The sequence below is a fragment of the Hylobates moloch genome, unplaced genomic scaffold (genome assembly GCF_009828535.3).
Source record: "Hylobates moloch isolate HMO894 unplaced genomic scaffold, HMol_V3 SCAFFOLD_19, whole genome shotgun sequence".
Taxonomy (NCBI): Eukaryota; Metazoa; Chordata; class Mammalia; order Primates; family Hylobatidae; genus Hylobates; species Hylobates moloch.
In genome coordinates this window covers 59,130,578-59,147,590 of record NW_026652294.1, presented here as the reverse complement: position 1 = coordinate 59,147,590, position 17,013 = coordinate 59,130,578, and the positions used below count along the sequence as shown (strand labels likewise).

The 17,013-nt window shown below is 44.7% G+C and overlaps 1 protein-coding gene across 16 annotated transcripts in view; it reads left to right on the top strand.

The window, feature by feature from the left end:
- ACER2 (alkaline ceramidase 2) overlaps positions 1-17,013 on the top strand; it is a 125,443-nt gene that overhangs the window by 36,133 nt on the left and 72,297 nt on the right. For 13 of the 16 annotated variants that reach the window (XR_009210970.1, XR_009210971.1, XR_009210969.1 and 10 more), the window contains exon 1: positions 4,448-4,660. The exons of 1 other annotated variant lie outside the window; for it this stretch is intronic. Coding sequence is in view for 10 of the 15 variants with exons in the window: in XM_058431046.1 (XP_058287029.1) it covers positions 4,553-4,660 (108 nt within the window). In the remaining 5 variants the exon portion in view is untranslated. Of the gene's footprint in view, positions 1-1,386; positions 1,448-4,447; positions 4,661-15,388; positions 15,589-17,013 lie in introns of those variants that run through there. 2 more of the 16 variants (XM_058431049.1, XM_058431048.1) reach the window with 2 other exon arrangements.

Sequence of the window (17,013 nt, the reverse complement as noted above, 5' to 3'; positions counted from 1 at the left end):
CATCTAGAGTTTCTGATCCAATAGTTCTAGGGTGGGGACTGGAGCTCACATTCATAAAGGATTCCAAGGGGATGCTGCTTCTGCTGGGCTGGCCTTAACCACTGGCTTAACAGTGGGCCACAAGCAGGACCACAGTGAAAAACTCCAGTCAAACAGGAAGATACAGAAAACTTCATCCTTGATCAGGCACTTCTTGCTTCATTTACACAGGTGCCTGCATTTTTTACCCCAGGGAAGACTTTGTGACTTGATAATTTCCACTTGTGGAACCAGTTGAACTGGATATTTACTATCAGATATTTACTTATACCAAATAAACATTGTTATACGCTATGTAAAAATAGAAGGTGCTGTCATTCTGAATTCCTTGCAAGGGCTGTTCCTTCAAACCTGCTCCCTTGTGGATCTGTATCACTGAGTCATGTAGGCCAAAAGCATCATAAGCCAAATAGTTGGAACTCAGTAGTTCTGTTCCTTGCTGTCACTGCATCCTTCCCTCAACAAACTTAGTTTACAGTAGACGTCAGAATTTTGTATTCAAGCACTAGCAGTAGTTTCTAAGGCATCATGCAATTAATATAAATCAATTTTAAAATTTATAAACTCCCGATAGGCCCTCTTGTTAAATTACCAATGTTGTATTTATTTTTAAAATGTTGACTGGATGCAGTGGCTCACTCTTATAATCCTAGCACTTTGGGAGGCTCAAGGGATCACTTGAACCTGGGAGTTTGAGACCAGCCTGAGCAACATGATGAAACCTTGTGTCTACAAAACATACAAAATTTAGCTGGGCATTGTGGTGCACCCCTGTGGTCCTAGCTACTCATGAGGCTGAGGTGGAAGGATTGCTTGAGTCTGAGGGGGGTCAAGGTTGCAGTGAGCTGAAATTGCACCATTGCACTCCAACTTGGATAACAGAGGGATACCCTGTCTCAAAAAAAAAAAAATTAACAATGTTAACAATGGGGAGAGCTATGAAAACAAAATTTTAGAGACAGTGTGGCTCAAGTACGGTTTCTGTGCAGTTGTAATTAGAAGGAACCAATGTGGCTGACTAATTTTGAACTACAATTGTCACTGACAATAAGAGTTACTGTGGAGGATGAAAAACTCCCATCATTCCCTCAGCAAGACTCGGAAAGAAGGATGAATTACATTCAGCAAATTTAATATTTCACTGGTGCTAAAACTCACATTGTTTTGCATTGTTAAATCTCTGAAATCCTGATGCATTTTACCAAGAATGGCATTTTATAATTATGGTTGGCTAGATCATGGTTGTGATGTGGTGTTACTGCCTGCATATGTACAAACTTGGTGGTTATTCCTGGTGGGATGACTTGGCAACTGTAATCTCCATGTTTCTCTCAACGGATTATATAAGGACCATCTGGAAAAGAAACATGCTGCCTGTTGTCTGGAAACCTTCCAGTGACACCTTCAGGTAAGATCAGGAGAGTCCCAGCATCAAAATTTGTAAAACAGGTGTCAGTAGTTTGCAAGAAAACAGTAGTGGAATAGTTTTAAGAAATGCTGCTTTATTAGCACATAGTAATTAAGGACATAGAGGACATTTCTATGTGAACGACACAGACATCAATGACTATAAGCTGAAAAATGACTCAGAAGAAGAATAGAGATTCTGAATGTAAAGAAATTATAGGAATTCTTTAATGAATTTATTTTTGCTTATACCTTCCTTCTTATGTATGCACAAGAGATGTATGATAACAATGTAGGTCTAAGTCTGTGCTTGTTCACTAAAAATTCTAAATGATAAAAAAGTATTACAAATAGTTTAATTGGAAATATTTCTTTCTTTTTTTTTTTTTTTTGAGATGGAGTCTCGCTCTGTTGCCCAAGCTGGAGTGCAGTGGTGCGATCTTGGCTCACTGCAACCTCTGCCCCCTGGATTCAAGCGATTCTTCTGCCTCAGCCTCCCGTGTAGCTGGAGGCGCCCACCATCATGCCCTGATAATTTTTGTATTTTTAATAGAGACGGGGTTTTGCCAAATTCACCAGGCTGGTCCTGAACTCCAGACCTCAGATGATCTGCCTGCTTTGGCCTCCCAAAGTGCTGGGATTACAGGCATGAGCCACTGCATCCGGCCAGGAATATCTTTCTTTTTAACATCAACTTTCAATCTTTTTAGTCTGAGGACCCGTTTACACTCTTAAAAAATATTGAGAACACCGGAGAACTTGTGGTTTATATGGTAGTATCAATAGTTACCACATTAGAAATTTAGACAGACTTTTAATACCAAAGAATCACAAGCACATGTTCCATTAGCTGTCAGAGGGATAATGACATCACACATCATGTATCCTCTGGGAAGCTCCAATGTACACTGGTAAGAGAATGAAAATGAAAAGAAAGGGAGGAACCACGCTTTGTGAATCCCTGGCATATAAAATAATGGTTTTTTAAAAAATACTATTATATTTTGATGAATATGGATATATTTCCAAGTAAACTGTTGTTGGAAGAAGTAAAATATCGACTACAGGGAAAATTCTATTGCTGAACAGTTGGTGTAGCATTTTGAGACACAGAAATTAACTGATGTATCTTTCTTCTGTGGCTGTGGGAAACATCCACCCCCAACCGCCCTTCTTTTTTTTTTTTTTTTGAGACCGAATCTCGCTCTGTCACCCAGGCTGGAATGCAGTGGCGCGATCTCGGCTCATTGCAAGCTCCACCTCCCGGGTTCACGCCATTCTCCTGCCTCAGCCTCCTGAGTAGCTGGGACTACAGGCGCCCGCCACCATGGCCACCACGCCCGGCTAATTTGTTATATTTTTTTAGTACAGACAGGGTTTCACCGTGTTAGCCAGGATGGTCTCGATCTCCTGACCTCGTGATCCGCCTGCCTCGGCCTCCCAAAGTGCTGGGATTACAGGCGTGAGCCACCGAGCCTGGCCCCCAACCGCCCTTCTTAGGTGGCCAGCTCACTCTGGGTATCCTGTAGGTCTGGGTAAATTGACCCTAGGGGAAGGTAAGAGTGTATCTTCTACTTGGGTTCCGGAGGGCAGTGGAATTGCCTGTAAAGCAGGAGGAAGGGATAGAAGTTGGGACAAAGATGAAAGGAGGAGTGTGGTTTGGCCCCTGGGGGACAAACCTGGATTTTCTAGAGACTAGGAGAGGTGGCAGGGCTTGCAGTTTCTGTCAGTGATGGAGATCTCTGGGGACTTGCACATGGCTCTGTGGGTACCGGTGGGCAAACACTTGGTGCAGAGGACACTGAAGCACCACCCAGGATCCTGCTGGGCAGTCAGGCCCAGAGAGAGGGCAGACCCTGGGGAGCTGCTGGCCTTTAGGACACCCTGGGGAGCTGCTGGCCTTTAGGACACGTCTTGCGGGTCCGAGCAAGACGCCCTAATGACAATCACCAATGGGCTGCTGCCCAGGGCCTCTTCTGCCGCTGTCCTGACCTGGAATCCTACAACCTTTCAAGGAAGGAGAACGGGAGCCACTACATACACACAGAGGGTGGCTTTCCTCTAGGGATCCTGGGAACCAGATTGGCTTTCATTTACAAACCGCAGAACAGTTACAGAAGCAAAAGAAGGTAGTTATGACTGGATCTGAGGACATCTTGCCTGATTGAATTTCCAGCTCTGTCACTTGCTAATAGAAGCCCCTCACAGGGTCTCCGCTGGGCACACTAAATGAGTGATACATGGAAACTCTTCAGACAGCACCTGGCATATGTATGTTACCTATCACGTCTTGTACCTCGATATCTTGGAGATGTCATAGCTGCCACACTACATTCTCTGCAGTTTGGGACGGCTGACGTGTGACCCTTTGCCTAAGTCCCCATATCGAAGGCTAGATTAAGCCCTAACGCTGGAGCCAAGGGGAGGGAGGGCAGGAACGTACTCTAAATAGAAGTGCTCCCCCGGGGAGTGGGGGGCCCAGCCTGCTCCAGCAGCCGGGAAGGCCTTCCTGCCACAGTGACGGCAGCGAGTGGCGTCCGGCCTCGGAGGGACTGAGGGCACTTCTCTGGTGTGAGCACTGGCGTCCAACGCCCGGCGCAGCAAAATCGCTGCAAACTCTGAATCCAGAGAGGTCCAGGTCCTTCTGGGTTTCTTTTTATTTTAAATTTTTTGCCAGGGACAGTTCTGGCGCTCCTTCAATCCGGGGGCGCCTGAGAGTCTGAGCCAGGAGATGGGCGTGGGCAGGCGTGGGTAGCACCATCGAGGCCCTGGCCACCTGCCGGGTGCTGGGTAGTCGGGAAGAGTCTGGAGCCCAGTCTCCGCCTCCCGGCGCCCCACCCTGGACCCCTCCTCCACGCGGGTCCCGCCCACGGTGGGCGTGGCTTCCAGGGGGCGGGGCCGGGGAGGGTCTGCGAACGAGTCACGTCCCGCAGGCGAGGCGAGGCGGGGCGGAGCGCGGGAGGCCGGCTGGGAGGTGCACATCCGGCGGCTGCCCGGTACTTCATAAAGCCGCTCTCGCCGCTGGCTGTCGCCGCGGTTTGCCTCCGCAGCAGCTCTGGGTTCTTCTCAGCTGCGGGAGCCGCTGCTCCAATGCCCCAGAGTGGCCATGGGCGCCCCGCACTGGTGGGACCAGCTGCAGGCTGGCAGCTCGGAGGTGGACTGGTGCGAGGACAACTACACCATCGTGCCTGCTATCGCCGAGTTCTACAACACGGTGCGGGGCGCGGGAGCGGGGAAGGCAGCCGGGCCAGCGGGAGGGGGCTGTCCCCGCGCCGCAGCGTCTGGAAGCTGGACGTGGGTCTCTGCGCGTATCTGGGGGCATTCTCTCCAGGGGCTGAGTCAGTCCACACCCCCTCCTCGGCGCGCTCCTTCCAGTTCTCCATCTGTCCTCCTCTCCTGTCCCCATTCCCGACAGCTGGGCTCATCTTCCTCCTGCTGTCATTTGTTTTGTGATGGTCCTATTGTCTTGTTTGGCCCCCACGCGTCCAGGAACCAGGGGTCTGTGTCAGCCCATTCTCCTTGTTTGGGTCAGTTGGGGGCGGTGAACCTGCCGGGACAAGTCTCTTCCTCCCCTGGGATCTCTGTGGCGTGACGCACTTAGGTCGCATTGTGCGTTTTTGCCCTGAATACCTGCTCTCGGAGTGCTGGGAAGAGCACGCCCCCGGCAGGTCCCCGCGGCTGGGGTCACTCTCACCAGGCAGACTTGCCCCACCCCCAAGAACATGCCTATAATGGTCGAGTTATTTTTGGTCAGAATCAAGTTAATTACTACTCTTTTTTTCTTGCGTTTAGTGTCCTGTCTTGTGCAAGCCGCTAATTCAACTCCCCCAGGACTGTGCTTTCTCTAGTTCTGAAGTCTGAGGGATGAAAGGAAAGTTTGGGAGTGATAATGTGTGGGTTTTGGATTTGCCTAGGTCCCTAGATAAGGGTGAGCAGAAACTTCCCCATTGCAGAATCCTGTGTGTTTTTAGTTCTTGTGGTAGGGAAGGGTTGCATCTGGGAGAGGAAATGCCTCTTATTTTGTGTATGTCCATGGCTCAGAATCCTGGTACAGAATGTGAGACTTTGCGTGGTCATTTCTGTGGCTTATCTTTTCACCACCCAAACAAGGAAAACAGGAACTCCTGGTTTGGGTCATTGTGAATTTGAGGTTGTTGTTTAGGACTTTTCCTTTTGGGTTTGCTAGAGAGAATGTCCTCGGCAGGAGTCAGGTGCTTACTGCCTGCAGGAATCTCAGATGATCTAGTCCCTGTCCTTTTATTCATCTGATGAGAAAACTGGCCTCTTGAGGAGGGAGCTGTCATGCCCATATTTCTGGCATGGCTGAGGCCACAATCCAGAAGTCTGGGCTCTTCCTTCCCTCAGTGCTGAAATCCATGGCTGGCTTCCACACAAACACTCCTGCTTCTTTTTTTTATGATTAGGTTAGTTCCTTAAGAAAACCTAAGGCTGGGCGTTGTGGCTCATGCCTGTATTCCTAGCACTTTGGGAGGCCAAGGCAGGTGGATCGCTTGAATCCAGGAGTTCGAGACCAACCTGGGCAACATGGCGAAACCTCATCTCTACAAAAAAATACAAAAATTAGCTGGACATGTGGCACACACCTGTTGTCCCAGCTACTTGGGAAGCTGAGGTGGGCGGATCACCTGAGCCCGGGAGTTGAAGGCTGCAGTGAACCGAGATCGCGCCACTCCACTCCAGCCTGGGCAACACAGTCTCAAAGAAAACCTGGCCCTCTGCTGACCACAGATACTGTGAAAGACAGTGGAAGTGGCCATGACTTATCTATTGCATAACCTCCCAGAGCATGCTGTCAGGGGTAAATAGTTGCACACAGAGGATGGGCTGGAGTAGTTCTGGGTACTTTCAATAAGGAGAAACACCAGTGGTAACACAAGCTGTCCTTTTGTAAATAAAGAATATAGTGAAAGAGTAAGGATTTCACCAGAGTTCAAGAAGAAAAGACAGCTCGATGACAGGCTCTCACACACTTAGCAAGGTTATTATCTGTGAAGTCTGGGGTCTACAGAGAGAGTCAAGCTTGGTTATTTTGGCCAAAAAAGCTAGTGTATGGCTTCTCTGAGTCTGTCTTGAAAAGCGTCATAGGGCTGGATGAAAGGGAGAGTTTGTCTTTAGTTTTAATCTAGTCCCATTGGGGCTATTCCTCTATGTAGTGAGTGCTAAAGTCTTTTTCAGAAACAAACTGTTGCTCTTCAGCTGCAGTGTCTGGGTGATGAGCCCAGCTGGCCCATCTGCAAACTTTATTCCTTGGAATACTCATAAACCACAAAATTTGCTCTGGCAAAGCAGAGATCATAAGGTGTCAGAGAATAAGGTCATTGCCTAACTTTGTTGAGTGTAGGTCCAAAGAATTTAGCAAAAAATGTTTCTTCCCCTCTGTTGCTATTTTTTAAATTTTTTTTTTTTGAGACAGTCTTGCTCTGTTCCAGGCTTGAGTGCTGTGGTGCAATCTTGGCTCACTGCGACCTCCACCTCCCAGGTTCAAGCGATCCTCCCAAAGTGCTGGGATTACAGGTGTGAGTCACCATGCCCGGCCTTCTTCCCCTGTGTTCTTACGTACTACTTATATTTTGATGCTTATCTTCCCATGCTTATCTTACTCCTGTGTTGAGAAAGACAGTGGACTGTTATGTGGTGATAAACATCGTTTTAAATCCTCATAATAAGGCAACAGGTCTAATTACCCAGTTTATAGGAAACTAATAATCATTACCAGTTTTGAGAAAAAGTTGGAGGAATTGACAATGTTAAATCAGGAGAAGACCAGGAGAGGTATCTAGAACCTTCTTAATGGGTCTTAGGGATAGCACATCACTACTACACCTTCAGATACTACTGTCTACCATTACTTATTTGCTATGTGTTGAAGCTCTGCTGAGTACTCTATACTCACCCTAGACAATGGGTGCTATTTATTATATCCATTTGATAAAGATGGAAATTGGGGCCTAGAGAGTTTATGTAACTTGCTGTGGTCAAGAGCATAGCACAGCTGAAGTCAGAACTTGGGCCATTTGACTCTACCAAGAGAGTTATCTTGTAGTTACAAGTGCCACTGTAACTAACTTAGATTTATCTATTTGGCATAGAATAGATATTTATTATTTAGTCATTCCATAACTTAAAACTCCTGTCTTGGGACCATTTTATCTCTAGGATAAAACTCATACTTTTTGATAGGAAAAAAGTTTATTTAAAGTAGTTTGTAAAATTACTGTTTATTGTAAAAGTAATACGATCATGGTAAAAAATTTAGAGTACGTAAATTGTGGAGTGAAAAATACCCTTCTGTATCTTTCTAGATATTTTCTAGGCATATAAAAAGCACATGTATCTGTGTGTGCATATAAAGTACACATGTATAAGGCTGGGGGTAGTGGCTCACGCCTGTAATCTCAGCACTTTGGAAGGCCGAGACAGGCAGATCATTTGAGGTCAGGCGTTTGAGACCAACCTGGCCAACATGGTGAAACCTCATCTCTACTAAAAATACAAAAAAATTAGCTGGTTGTGGTGGCGCGTGCCTGTAGTCCCCGCTACTCAGGAGGCTGAGGCAGAAGAATCGCTTGAACCTGGGAGGTGGAGGTTGCAGTAAGCTGAGATTGCGCCACTGCACACTCTAGCCTGGGCAACAGAGAGACTGTGTCTCAAAAAAAAAAAAAAAAAAAAAAGCTTGTATGGCATAATCACGAATACTTGAAGTTTTTTTCCAAGATGGTACTGTGTAAACTCTTATGTACCTTGTGTTTTTCACTTAATATGTCTTGGAGATATTTCCATATCAGCTCATATAGTGCTCTCTTCCTGTTTATAATGTTTATATAGTACTCCCTTTAATGGATTGGTCATAATTTATTTATCTAATCAATCTTTATTGATGGACATTTCATATAGTTTCTCTCTGTTTTATTGTTTCATTTTGGTTTTTGAACAGTGAGTGATTCAGTGAATATCCTCATTCATGCATCTGGATGTACTTTCGCAAGCACTAATCTTAGATGGGGATTGCTGTGTCAAGGAGGATATTCACTTTAAATGCTGATAATTACTGTGAAATGGCACACTAAAGAGAGTGCACTGATTTGACTTCCACTGACAATGTTTGGGCAGACAAAACATTTTGCTTTGGCCTCTGCAAATCTCTGTTGCCTCAAATTGTATCATCCTTTGCTTCAGCCAAGCCTAATATCTCTTCCATGAACATGTAATTTCCTTTCACAGCCTTTTACTTGTGAACATTTTGTACTATTTCTTCTATATACAAATTTTATTGAATTGAGTTCCTTTTTATGTTTTAAGATTTAAGACCCCCTGGCTGGGCATGGTGGCTCACACCTGTAATCCCAGCACTTTGGGAGGCTGAGGTGGGAGGATCACTTGAGGTCAGGAGTTTGAGACCAGCCTGGCCAACATGGCGAAACCCCATCTCTACCAAAAATACAAAAAACTAGCCAAGTGTGGTGGTGCCTGCATGTAGTCCCAGCTACTAGGGAGGCTGACGCAGGAGAATTGCTTGAATCTGGGAGGTGGAGGTTGCAGTGAGCCGAGATCAGGCCACTGCACTCCAGCCTGGGCGGCAGAGCAAGATTCCATCTTAAGAAAAAAAAAAAAAAGAAAAAGAAAAGATTTAAGGCCCCAGTCACATAGACCTAGCCACTTTGGAGAAAAGCTGGGTCTTCCTTTTACCTGAGCTTGGCCTTTGGGGACTCTGTTGCTCAGCAGGGACTTGAGGACAGAAGAAAGTCAACTGATGGCTGAAAAGAATCTTGAAGCAAAATACATGCATAAAATCAGCTCATGATCTGTCACTTCCTGCTCTGTTCCCAGTCATCAAGATAAATAGAGCTCTCGTTATATGCCAAGTCCTAAGTCCCGCTCTTTTTTTTTTTTTTGAGACAGAGTCTCGCTCTGTCGCCCAGGCTGGAGTGCAGTGGTGCAATCTCGGCTCACTGCAAGCTCCGCCTCCCGGGTTCACTCCATTCTCCTGCCTCAGCCTCTCCAAGTAGCTGGGACTACAGGCGCCCGCCACCATGCCCGGCTAATTTTTTGTATTTTTAGTAGAGACGGGGTTTCACCGTGGTCTCGATCTCCTGACCTCGTGATCCGCCCGCCTCGGCCTCCCAAAGTGCTGGGATTACAAGCGTGGGTCACCGTGCCCGGCCTAAGTCCTGCTCTCTTTAGGCTGAATCTATCGGTCGATCCATCAATCTGAGCATTTACTGGGCAACAACTGTGTGCTTATTACAGAGACCAGCTCTGTAAATAGTCATCTGGATGGTGAGGGCTATGATAGAGGTGTGTACAAGCTGCTGAGGATGTTATTAGTACTGTGCATGGGATTGATGTACTGTGAGGATAGGGTGGTGGTTTTTGCAAGAAGGCTTCTGAATAGAGTGACCAAACTTGTCCTGGGTTTTTGCCTGAGACTTTTCTGATTTTAAAACTGAACGTCCCATGCCTTGGGAAGCCCCCTCAGTCCCAGGCAAACCACGACAGTGGGTCATCCCAGGGGCAGAAGTAAAACAATGGAATGGGTAGTTAGGAATCAGCACACAATTAAGATGGACAGGCAATCCACTCAGCCAGGGTAAAAGTCCTCAGCCGTTTATGAACCTGCTGTCCAGAATATGTACAGCCTGTTGTTTTGTCTTTATTTACCCTCTGTCTGGAAAGTGCACATTCAGATGCATCAGGATGAGACTGCAGTATGTTCATGAGATTATTTTGTAGCAAATGTTATATGGAAATTCATAGAATGAAGAACTTTCTAAGGAAATAATACTTTTTAAAAATTGTGGGCTAGGCGCAGTGGCTTACGCCTCTAATCCTAGTACTTAGGAGGCTGAGGCTGGCAGATCACTTGAGCCCAGGCTGAGGCTGGCAGATCACTTGAGACCCGCCTGAGCCACATGGCAAAACCCTACGCTGTCTCTACAAAAAATGTGAAAATTAGCTGGACATGATGGCACATGCCTGTGGTCCCAGCTACTCAGGAGGCTGAGATCAAGGCTGCAGTGAGCTGTGAGCACGCTATCATCTAACAATAGGCTTTAAAATGTACCCCTTGAGAGGCAGAGCATGCAGTGAGCCGAGATTGCGCCACTGCACTCCAACCTGGGTGACAGAGCGAGACTCCGCCTCAAAAAAGAAAATGTACCCCTTGAGTGAACTGTTCTACAATTTCACTGACTAATACAAATTTGAGGGATACATCTCAGTAGAGATGAAGCCATGAGTCCATTTTTAAACCATGACTGATTTGCTTTTTTGTATTTCTTTTGGTGTTCCTTCATCTTTTTGTCTTGGGGAAAGTCTCCCACTAATTTGTTCTTTTACTTTCCATGTATTGATGTCTTTAAAAGGTACAGTGGGGGCCAGCCAGCCTTGGTAGATGGGCTAGGCAGAAGCAATAATGTAATTTCAGTATTATTTGAAGCATATGGCAAAATAGTGCTTCTAAATGGTGCTTCTAATATGCACATTTAAAGAAACTGTTTGGGCCAGGTGTGGTGGCTTATGCCTGTAATCCCAGCACTTTGGGAGGCCGAGGTGGGCTGATCACTTGAGGTCAGGAGTTCAAGACCAGCCTGGCCAACATGGTGAAACCTCGTCTCTACTAAAAATACAAAAAATTAGATGGGCGTGATGGCACTCACCTGTAGTCCCAGCTACTTGAGGGGAGGCTGAATCAGGAGAATCGCTTGAACCTGGGAGGCAGAGGTTGCAGTCAGCCAAGATTTCGCCACTATACTCCAGCCTGGGCGACAGAGTGAGACTCCATCTCAATAAATAAATAAATAAATAAATAAACGAATAAAGAAATAAAAATTAAAAATTAAAAAAAGAAAATGTTTGACATATCATAATTTTGCTGTAGGTGTGATAAATGACTTCATGCCTTTGCAAATAATATATAAATACATTTAAAAGTGATTAGTGTGTCCATTGCTGGCGGAAATATAACCCAAGAAAGCCATTGCGGGACAGCTTGGGAGTAGATAGTTGCACTTAGCAGAAGCAAGGTAGATTGAGAGGACTTGAGGCACTAAAGATCTTCTGGGGTAAAAATCACAATGCATTATATTTCTCAACATTATAAGCGGGACTGTAAATTGGTGCTCCTTCCACTGGAAAATGGCTACACTGCTGCCATCTGCCTCACTTACAGCAAGTGAGCTAAATCTATATTATTTAGGATGAAAAGGTTTGCAGGGCGTATTGTTGAAGAAGAAAAGGAAGCTGCACAATGGGAATGTTAACAATATGTGACATATACGTAGCTATTCATGTAAATGTGAAGAAAATGAGGACAGTGGTTATCTCTGGGGAAGAGGCTAGAAAGGAAACTTTATTCCTTTTTTTTACAAGAACACATTCATGTATATGAAGGGAGAAAGATCAGGTTTTAAGTTACCTATGGTATAACAATTCCATTTTTCTTCTCCTCTTTCTTCACTCCCTTGATCCGCCTTCATCTCCTCCTTCTCCCCATTCGTCTCCTTTTCTTCCTTTTATTGCTTGTTTAACAAGAGGAAAGCCACGTTTACATCAAAGCCAAGAAACTGGTCATATGTGCACAGTGTGTGATACACAGTGGGTGATGCGATTCACAATTTTTAGATGCTAGTGGAGGAGTTAAGCCAAGGAGGTCAGAATGTGGTTGGATGAGTTGGGGTTGAAAATCAGCTGGGAGCAGTGGAAGGAGCTGGGCTCTGTGCAGATTGGCTCTCTGACTTGAGCCAGCCCTGGAACCTTTCAGGGCCCTCAGCTATATCCCTTTGTAAAACAAGGGATGGTTTTTGTTTATTTTTATTTTTTATTTTATTATATTTTATTTTTTTGAGACTCTTTTCGCCCAGGCTGGAGTGCAATGGTGTGATCTCGGCTTACTGCAACCTCCACCTCCCAGGTTCAAGTGATTCTCCTGCCTTAGCCTCCCGAGAGCTGGGATTACAGGCGCCCGCCACCATGCCCAGCTAATTTTTTTTTGTACTTTGAGTAGAGAGATGGTTTTTGCCATGTTGGCCAGGATGGTCTCAAACTCCTGACTTCAGGTGATCCACCTGCCTCAGCCTCCCAAAATGCTGGAATTACAGGCATGAGCCACCTGGGCCCCGCCTAAGGGATGGTTTTTAAGATCCTTCTTAAAATGATCGTTTTTTAAAAGACCCTCTTAAGGATCTTTGATTCTTAAATGATTCCACTGAAAGTTAAGTCAAATTATCTCTGTTTGCAGATGACATGATTGTATGTTTAGAAAATCCCATAGTCTCAGCCCCAAAACTCCTTAAGCTGATAAGCAACTCCAGCAAAGTCTCAGGGTACAAAATCATTGTGCAAAAATCACAAGCATTCCTATACACCAATAATAGACAGAGAGCCAAATCACAAGTGAACTCCCATTCACAATTGCTACAAAGAGAATAAAATACCTAGGAATACAACTTACAAAGGATGTGAAGGACCTCTTCAAGGAGAACTACAAACCACTGCTCAAGGAAATAAGAGAGGACACAAACAAATGGAAGAATATTCCATGCTCATGGATAGGAAGAATCAATATCATGAAAATGGCCATACTGCCCAAGGTAATTTATAGATTCAGTGCTATCCCCATCAAGCTACCATTATCTTTCTTCACAGAATTAGAAACAACTACTTTAAATTTCATATGGAAACAAAAAGCCCGCATTGCCAAGGCATTCTAAGCCAAAAGAACAAAGCTGGAGGCATCACGATACCTGACTTCATACTACAAGGCTACAGTAACCAAAACAGCATGGTACTTGTTCCAAAATAGATATATAGACCAATGGAACAGAACAGAGGCCTCAGAAATAACATTACACATCTACAACCATCTGATCTTTGACAAACCTGACAAAAACTAGCAATGGGGAAAGGATTCCCTATTAATAAATTGTGTTAGGAAAACTATCTAGCCATAATCAGAAAACTGAAACTTCCTTACACCTTCCTTACACCTTATACAAAAATTAACTCGAGATGAATTAAAGACTTAAACGTAAGACCTAAAACCATAAAAACCCTAGAAGAAAACCTAGGCCATACCATTCAGGACATACGCATGGGCAAAGACTTCATGACTACAATACCAAAAGCAAGGGGAACAAAAGCCAAAATTGACAAATGAGATCTAATTAAACTAAAGAGCTTCTGCACAGCAAAAGAAACTATCATCAGGTTCGACAGTTAACCTACAGAATAGGAGAAAATTTTTGCTATCTATCCATCTGACAAAGGGCTAATATCCAGAATCTACAAGGAACTTAAAAACTAATTTACAAGAGAAAAAACAACCCCATCAAAAAGTGGGCAAAGGATATGAACAGACACTTCTCAAAAGAAGACATTTATGTGGCCTACAAACATATGAAAAAAAGCTCATCATCACTGGTCATTAGAGAAATGCAAATCAAAACCACAATGAGATACCATCTCATGCCAGTTAGAATGGTGATCATTAAAAAGTCAGGAAACAACAGATGCTAGAGAGGATGTGGAGAAATAGGAACACTTTTATGCTGTTGGGAGTGTAAATTAGTTCAAGCATTGTGGAAGACAGTGTGGCGATTCCTCAAGGATCTGGAACTAGAAATACCATTTGACCTGGCAATCCTGTTACTAGGTATATACCCAAAGGATTATAAATCATTCTACTATAAAGACACATGCACAAGTATGTTTATTGTGGCACTATTCACAATAGCAAAGACTTGGAACCAACCCAAATGCCCATCAGTGATAGACTGGATAAAGAAAATGTGGCACATACACACCATGGAATACTATGCAGCCGTAAAAAAGGATGAGTTCATGTCTTTGCAGGGACATGGATGAAGCGGGAAACCATTATTCTCAGCAAACTAACACAGGAACAGAAAACCAAACACTGTATGTTCTCACTCATAAGTGGGAGTTGAACAATGAGAACACATGGACACAGGGAGGGAAACATCCCACACCGGGGCCTTTTGAGGGGTCGGGGGGCTAGGGGAGGGATAACATTAGGAGAAATACCTAATGTAGATGATGGGTTGATGGGTGCAGTAAACCACCATGGCACGTGTATAGCTATGTAACAAACCTGCACATTCTGCACATATATCCCAGAACTTAAAGTGTAATTAAAAAAAAAAAAGAAAGAAAGTTAAGGGCTTTGATCATAACAATGAATAAAAGCCTACTGCTGGCCCGGTTCGGTGGCCCATGCCTGTAATCCCAGCACTTTGGGAGGCCGAGGAGGGTGGATCACCTGAGGTCAGCAGTTCCAGACCAGCCTGACCAACATGGTGAAACCCCATCTCTACTATAAAAATAGAAAAAATTAGCTGGGCTTGGTGGCTCATGCCTATAATCTCAGCTATTTGGAAGGCTGAGGCAGGAGAATTGCTTGAACCCAGGAGGTGGAGGTTGCAGTGAGCTGAGATTGCACCATTGCACTCCAGCCTGGGCAATAAGAGCGAAACTCCATCTCAAAAACAAAACAAAACAAATCAAAACCTACTGCATGTACAGTATAGTACTTAGATCCTTGTCCTGATTCCTCCATGCCTGCTTCTTGGTAAATGAAAATTGACCACATTTCTTTTCTTTTTCTTTTTTTCTTTTCATTAATCTAAGAAAAATTGGCCACAGTTCTCAGACTGGAGACTGTATACCACCTGGGACGTCTCAGACAACTTGTCCATATTCTTATCTGAGGTCACTAGTCGCACATAGCACTCCTATGTGGGAAAGAGAGAAAGATCCGCAACAAAGTGAAGCAACTAAAGGCCGAGCATGGGGGCTCACATCTGTAATCCTGGCACTGTTAAAGGCTGAGGCGGGTGGATCACTTGAGGTCAGGAGTTGAAGACCAGCCTGGCCAATGTGGTGAAACTCCGTCTCTACTAAAAATACAAAAATTAGCCAGGCGTGGCAGGCGCCTGTAATCCCAGCTACTCTGGAGGCTGAGGCAAGAGAATCGCTTGAAGCCAGGAGGCAGACATTACAGTAAGCTGAGATCGCGCCGTTGCACTCCAGCCTGGACTAATGACAGAGTGAGGCTCCATCTCAAAACAAAGCAAAACAAAAACAAAGTGAACCAACTAGAAAAAGGTACCCTTTTCTCCGTAATGATACAGCCCCACTTAGGTATTTCAGCCCTGGATTTTAACCAAAGGTTACAGCTCTGCTCCCATTCTGCCCCGACCAACGATCTTTTTCTCCTCCTTTGACTTGCATTTCTCTCCCACCCATCTTTCTCCCCTTTCTAAAAAGTGTCATGCTTACCCGCTTTCCTCCCCAGATGGTGGCAGAGGCAGGCCTTGGTCCTTGAAGTTGCCAGTCCTTACTTGCCCTATGCCTGAAGCTTTGGGGTTTGCTGAAGCATTCTATTTAGTTGTGTACCAGTGTGGTTTCTTAGGTCTGGGAAAGCTCTTGGCCCTGCTCACTTCAGTTCAGGTGCCCACCATCATGGTTCTTTGAGACGTCCTCTAAGTGAGCATTCTGTATTGTCCAACATGAGTAACCACTCTTTTCTTCTGAAAGCCCTGTGCCCATGGCTTTGTAGAGTTCATCGACCCTATCCACCTATTTTTGAATGTGGTTTTTGTTTGTGTTTAGTCCAGGACCCCTCCCACCCCATCCCGATGGGTGTTACTCATGTAGACTTAGCTGTCATCTTCACATTCGACATACTTCTTCTGTGTGCTCAGTCCTGTACAAGGAGCCCCTTGCTCCACAATTAGAGATGAGACTTAAAAGCTGAATGTTCCTACCACTTCATACCTTCTAAAATAGCTTAATTTAAAAACAAAAGAATATAACAAGTGTTGGCAAGGATGTGAGAAATTGGAACACTGTACATTCCTGATGGGAATATAAAAATGCTGCTGTGGGAAAATGTTTGATGGTTCCTTAAGAAGTTAAAAATGGAATTAGTACACCAGCTAGTGCCTTAGTCCGTTCAAGCTGCTATAACAAAAGATCTTAGACTGGGTTATTTATAATAACAGAAATTCATTTATTATAGTTCTAGAGGCTGGAAGGTCCAAGATCAAGGTGGCAGCAGGTTGAGGGTCTGGCAAGGGCTCCCTGCTTCAAAGACAGGGTATATGCCACACCCTCACATGGTGGGAAGGGTGAATACCTAACAGAGGTCTATCAGACCTCTGTTAGAAGAGCACTAATCCAATTTAACACCTTCAAAGGCCTCACCTCTTAGTACAGTTGTGTGATGGTGATACGTTCTGAGAAATGTATTGTCAGGAGATTTTGTCATTCTGTAACATTATAGACCATACTTACACAAATCTAGATGGTATAGCTTTGTACACACCCAGGCCATATGGTATGGCCTATTGCTCATAGGCTATAAACCTGTACAACATGTTACTATACTGGACGCTGTAGGCAACTGTAACACAACAGTAAATATTTGTGTATTTAAGCATATCTAAACCTGGAAAAGTATCAGGAAAAATGTGGTATAAAAGCTCCATTATAATATGGGTCCACTGTCATATGTGTGGCTCATCGTTG